General features: G+C 42.8%; 1 protein-coding gene across 1 annotated transcript; it reads left to right on the top strand.

Moving 5' to 3' along the window:
• The first annotated feature begins 313 nt into the window (after positions 1 to 313).
• On the top strand, positions 314 to 2,659 carry LOC145791796 (uncharacterized). The gene is made up of 3 exons (XM_082872237.1): positions 314 to 714; positions 1,603 to 1,937; positions 2,019 to 2,659. The coding sequence occupies exons 1-3, from the start codon at positions 314 to 316 to the stop codon at positions 2,657 to 2,659; spliced, it is 1,377 nt and encodes a 458-aa protein (XP_082728363.1).
• Positions 2,660 to 6,468: the final 3,809 nt, after the last annotated feature.

The following is a 6,468-nucleotide window of genomic DNA, read 5'->3' as shown; positions in this document are numbered from 1 at the left end:
TAGGCTTCGAAGCCGACTTATGTATTTCGAAGCCGTTGTTATTTGATTTTTTGACGCCAAGATCTTGTTTTCGAAGCCGAATATTTCATTTCGAAGCTGGCCCCAATCCCCGGAATACGCTCTTCCCTCCAATCAATATTGGAAGAAATTCCTCGCATTCGTACTTTTAGTACTTAACGACTTACGGGGTATAATTTCGGACACAAAGGTTTTAAAACCCTCTCGTTTCGTGTTCCGAAATCTCTTGCCTTTTACAAACCCTTCTCTCTACTGGTTCCTCTGATCTTCTTTGCTCTTCTTTTGCTTACTACCAATGGATCCCTCCTCTCTAAAAGTACTTGCTGGCGACCATATCAGCCCTACCATGGCTTTGAAATATTGTATCGATGAAGAAATCAGCAAGCTGACATCTGGTGAGTCAAGTAACATCGATGGTCGTCTTTTCGTTCCTCGCCACAGCAGCAAACAGGAGTATGTCCTAGGTCCTATCTTCCGGGAGGCTCCTGCTCAACTCCCAGCTCTGTACCCTCGTTTGGAGGACCATTTCCTTCTCTACGAAGGAAGGCTTGATTGGGGAAATTGGAAAGTAAATCGTCCTCATCGTTGCTGGCCGACATTGAGGACTGAATGGGAGGAATGGTATGATAGAGTGGTGCCTGCGAGAGAAGATGACCTGCAAGAGCTTTATATCCTCGATGCCCTTCGTCTTTCCAGGTTCATTATTCCTGAAGACCCCTTTTTGATTCCTGCTGCCTTATATTTTTGGAATATGGCTTTCAATTTCTTCCAGTTTCGGTGCGGTATGATGGCCCCCACCGTTCTTGATATTTGCCATCTCCTAGGGCTTTCACCCCATGGTTCTCCTTTTACTCCCAACTATCCAGATCTTCCTGTCAAATTTTCTCTTCCAGCCCTAAGCTCTTCTTATAGTGACTTCGTAAAGGCTGAAAATAAGAGAGAAGGTCCTGTGCGGGACAGAGAACTCTTCTCCTTCATATTATACTGGTTATGCAAATTCCTCTTTTGTACCTCATCTCAGAGGATTATGCCTGAGTTTGCTCCACTTGCGAAGGCACTCGTCTTGAAGAAACATATCGCTCTTGCTCCTTATCTTCTAGGTCATGTCTACAGAACCTGCTCCCAATTTTGCGAAAAACCCCTCGATGCTAACCAAGGAGGTCCCCTCTGGGTGCTCCAACTCTGGCTCTTTGCTTATTTCACTGACCTACATCCCAAGTGTTTAGGATTCCTTGTTCAGGATCCTAGTACTTACGGGAAAAAATATGCCAGGATTGCCCTTTACCCTGCTTCCTTTGCTTATTACTTTACCTTCTTTTATCAACTTCCTATCTCTCCATCTGCTTCCTTCTTTTGTCCTTTCGAAGCCAATAGAGGGCTAACCTGGCTACAATCTTTTCTGGCTGATAAGGAATGTTCCACTTCTCCCCACAAAGATATGTGGGCCTCTATATTATTACCAAGGGAGCTGTTCATTGGCACTCTGAACCCTCGAGCCTATAAATGCATATCTGAGGTATACTGCCCTTCTCAATTTGCAAGGCAATTTGGGCTCTCTCAAGGGATACCTGTTCCTCTTTGCAGTCTTTCAAATGTCCATCTCACTGCCAGGGATTTGAGAATACCCAAATCCAAGCCAGAGGCAGCAGTACTCAGACTGCTGAAGGAATTGAGTGAATTCCAATTTATCCCCTTTCGCCCCTTTGGCTCAGTTTTAAAAAGGTTTAAGAACTGGTGGACAGCCAATATGGAAGTGCGCCTCTCTGCACACCCTCATGACTTGTTGGTGGGGTTGGGATTGCCTTCGAAGGATAAGTCAACAACAGCCCAGAACACTTCTCCCCCTCCTGAAGTTGTCACCACCACTCCTGCCACTTTACCCCTTCCAGCCAGGGTTACTAGAGCTGCTTCGAAGAAGGGTGAGTATCTTCAAGTTCTTCTCCTCCCCTTTTATTTCTGAATCTTTTGTTGGTTTCCTTATACTCATGCTTTTGGTGTAGGGTCTCCACAAGAAGAGTCTCCCAAGAGAGCCGAGACTTTAGCTATTCTCAAGAAGAAACAACAACAAAAAACAAAAAGGAGACTAGTCCTTCCTCCTGAAGTACCTGAATCTCTTGAAGAAGAAAGAGAGGTTGAGCCAGAGAAGGAAGTGCCCTTACAAAGAACAAAGAGACAAAAGGTAGCTGTTTCTTCATCTGATGCCATTGAAAATCCTGTTAGCGAGGCAACCACCATAATAGCGGAGAAAGAACTTATCTCTGGAGAGTCTGAACCCCGATCTGAAGAAGGGGAGGTTGGAAAAGAATTGGTTGTATCTCTGCCAAGGGAGAAGAGAAAGAAAATGACTGTTCCTGTCACTGACCATGTTGAGGACTCTACTCATAAAGCAGCTGCCAAGGCAGTCGAACAAGAACATTCCAAGGCAATCGTTGTATTTGAGAGGGCCAAGAAAAGATGGCAAGAGCAAATGCTAAGAGAGGAAGCTGCTACTGCCGATGCAACACAAGGGGAAATGGTAAGAAGGCAGCAGACTGCTGGACATTACTCTCTCCGCAGTTCTCCCATCAGTACTAGCGCCTCTGGAACAAGTAATTTCTTTCATACCTCTGCTGTTTTTTACTTTGTCAGCTCGTGGTATTAAAGTTTAACATTGTTCTGCATTTCTTCCTTTTGCAGCGACAACTACTGCACTCACCTTTCCAATGAGACCTTCCTCAATTTCGGTTGAGGTCGACCAAATGCAGAATTTCAGGGTTGTTCGAATCGTACTTCCATTTCCAAAACCTATATTTGACGTACCTTCCTTAAGTCCCAGTATTCCTGCATCTCCTTTTCTTGGATTAAAGCCATACCTCCCTTTTTTGGCTCGTAACCTACCTCAGTCTACTTTTCCTTCGAGCCAAGCTCTTTTTCCATCCTTTACAGAAACTCCAACTGCTGCTTCATTCCTAGTGGCAGTTGATTCTTCCACAGAGGACACTGGTAGCTCTTCAATTCGTGGCTCATCACCAATGCCAGCTTCCAGCCCCTCTTCACTTGATTTGCTGGTGGCCAAGACCATAGAGGCTGCCAAAGATGCTCCATCCGTTTCTCCCATCCCCATGCAGCCCTTTGTGTCTTCCACCACAACACTCTCTATGCCCTTCATGTCAAGGGACGAGGTAGACATCTTCGAAGGAAGACTAGCTAGTCTCTTTGACATACTTTCTACCTCTCCCACCTCTACTGCTGAAGCTGAACCATTAGCCTTGGCTGACTCCCTACTGGAAATCTTCAAGAGTTCTCCTTCCTCCAGCAACAAGCCTTTTGCACCTTCAGTAGATTTGGACACATGCTTGCAACTGTTGACTTCTTTTTCAAGGATCCCCTTCGAGGCTCTACAAAGGCCTATCATCAGGAATGGGTTCCTTCAATGCTGTAACATTGCTGAGCAGTCTGCCATGAGTGTCTCAAGTCATCTATCTCAGGCTGCAGCTACTATTGATTTTTATCTCAACATTTGTCATGCTGCTAAGACTGCGGATGAGAAGCTGGCTAAGGACCAGAGTTTTGTTTCTCAAGTGCATACTGAAGTATCGACTCTGAAAGAACAACACTCTTCTGCCTCCCACTTTCGAGTCCAACTTCTGGAGAAAAAAGCTCAGCTTGAAGAAGAGTTAGCCGCAGTAAACCAAGCCTTGGTTCGAACTGATAAGAAATTGCACATCACCAATCAAGGGCTGGCTAATCGAAAAGAAGACATGGCTGTGGCTATCCAATTATTTCCTTCCCTTAGCAATAGGAAAGCTATTGTACAAAAACAACTAAAGCATTGTAATGATTTTTGGGCCAATTTGTGGCACAATGTACTTGATTCTTTATGAAAGCACAATATTTTGTATATCATTTGAGCAAGCTTGTGTTTTTGCATATGATGCTTGCATATGATGTTTACTCTATCCCTTGTGTTTCCCAAATGGTTGGAAAATAAGGTTTTAAATATCTGCCATTAATCCTTTTGGGATGTACATAACCATTCAAATTTCTTAAATGGTATGCTCCAAAAGGCAGAACCCTATGAATTTGATATGGTCCTTCCCAGTTAGGTGACCATTTGCCAAACTTATGGCTTTTAATCCCAATTGGGAGTATTGTCTTCCCTACCAAATCACCTTCATCAAAGCCAATGTGTTTGACTTTCTTATTATAATTCTTGGCTGCTTTCTTCTTTTGGAAAAGAATGCTATTTAATGTCAAAATTCTGGCTTCATCTATGCCTTCTAATTCTAAGCACATACTTTGATGGTATTGTTCAGGATTCAATTGATCTTGACATCTTATTCTCAAAGATTTAACATTAATCTCTACTGGTAAGACTGCATCATGTCCATACACCAAGGCATAGGGAGTGACTCCTGTGCTTGACCTCGGTGAGGTTCTATATGCCCACAAAACATCCAATAATAGGTTATGCCAATCCCTGGGATTGTCATCCACAACCTTCTGTATTCCTTTTTTCAAGGACTTATTGGATGACTCAGCTTGACCATTAGCTTGTGCATAATAGGGTGTGGAATTAACAAGGCTAATTCCAAATTCTGCCACAAAAGCCTTCACCATCTTCCCATCAAACACAGTTCCATTATCAACTGTTATGGTTTGCGGGATGCCAAATCTATGGATCAAATCTTTAATAAAACCAATAACCTCTGTTTGGTCTACAGCCTTGTATGGCTTAGCTTCGACCCATTTAGTGAAGTAGTCAGTGGCCACTAGAATGAAACAATGATGCTTCGAATAAGGTGGGTGTATTTTTCCCATCATATCCATGGCCCACCCTCTGAATGGCCAAGGCTTCACTACTGCATGTAGGTCAGTTATGGGCACGTGCCTTATTGTGCCATGCTTTTGACATGCCTGACACCCCTTTGCATATTCTATGCAGTCTTTAAGGATGGTTGGCCAATAATAGGAATGCCTTCGAAGCAACCATCTCATTTTTACACCAGGTTGATGAGCACCACAGATGCCTTCATGAACCTCAGCCATGGCTGTTAATGCTTCTTTCGGGCCTAGACATTCTAACAATAAGCCATCTCCCCCCCTTTTGTAGAGAGCATTACCATATATCATATATTGCATAGACTGCAGCTTAACTTTTCTACTGGCCTTCGAAGATGGACCAGCCAAGTACTGCATTATCGGATGCCTCCAATCTTGTTCTTGTAAGTCATTATGATTGACTTCCAAGATCACATTCCTTTTATTCAAAGGTTGTATTAATCTCTGATATGTTGTTTGGCTTATGTCCCTTTGGGTATTATCCCTTCTCTTGAAGTTCGAAGCCTTTTGAGCCACATCATTGGCTCTATTGTTCAAGAATCTTGGAACATGGGTTACATTTGCTATTTGAAACTGAGAAAGCAAATGTAATGCAACAACATAATATGGCAGGATACTTATGCTTTGACACTTGAAAATTCCTTTCACTTGGTTAACTACCAATTGAGAATCTCCAAATATGTCAACTACATGTACTTGTAATCCAATAAGAATCTCTAGTCCCACAATTAAGGCTTCATATTCAGCCTGGTTATTGGAACAAGTAGCTTCATCCACTCTAAAACCATGGGTAGTTTCTGTCCCCTGTGGAGACTTGATTACAATACCAATTCCAATTAACCCATTTGCTTTCGACCCATCGAACCACATTTGCCATGGCTCAACACTGGCCATACCAAGTTCCATTATCTCCTGGCTCTCTGTTTGAGATGGATGATCTGCCAAGAAATTGGCTAAAACCTGCCCTTTTACTGCCCTTTGAGGGACATATTCTAGATGAAATTCTGATAAGGCAAGCATCCATTTGCCAATTCTTCCCCTCAACATTGGTCTAGATAACATATATTTAACCAAATCTGTGGTTGCAATTACCAAGACAGTTGTAGGTAAAAGATAGTATCTCAATTTCATTGCAGCAAAATACAAAGCAAGGCACAGCTTTTCAACAGCTGAGTATTTACATTCACAAGAATTTAAAAACCTACTAATGTAATAAACAGCTTGCTCCTTGCCTTCTACATTGTCTTGGGCTAAGAAAGCTCCCAATGAATCTTCTGCTGCAGCTATGTACAACTTCAAGGGGTTGTTACCCTTTGGTGGCATCAGCACTGGAGGGTTGGCCAAGTAGGCCTTGATACCTTCGAAAGCAATTTGATGCTCTGCTGTCCACATAAATTCCTCTTCATCTTTCAGCCTTAACAAGGAAGAAAATACTTTAGTTTTCCCTGCAGTGTTAGAAATGAACCTTCGAAGAAAGTTAACCTGCCCAAGGAACCTTTGTAATTCTTTCTTACTTGATGGGGGTTTGGCTTCAATGATTGCTTTGGCTTTATTCTGATCAATCTGTATTCCCTTCTTGTGAACAACATAGCCCAAGAAATTTCCAGATGATACACCAAAAGCACATTT

This window comes from Camellia sinensis, chromosome 5 (genome assembly GCF_055761805.1).
Source record: "Camellia sinensis isolate YWXY chromosome 5, ASM5576180v1, whole genome shotgun sequence".
Taxonomy (NCBI): Eukaryota; Viridiplantae; Streptophyta; class Magnoliopsida; order Ericales; family Theaceae; genus Camellia; species Camellia sinensis.
This window is presented reverse-complemented; position numbering and strand designations above follow the sequence as displayed.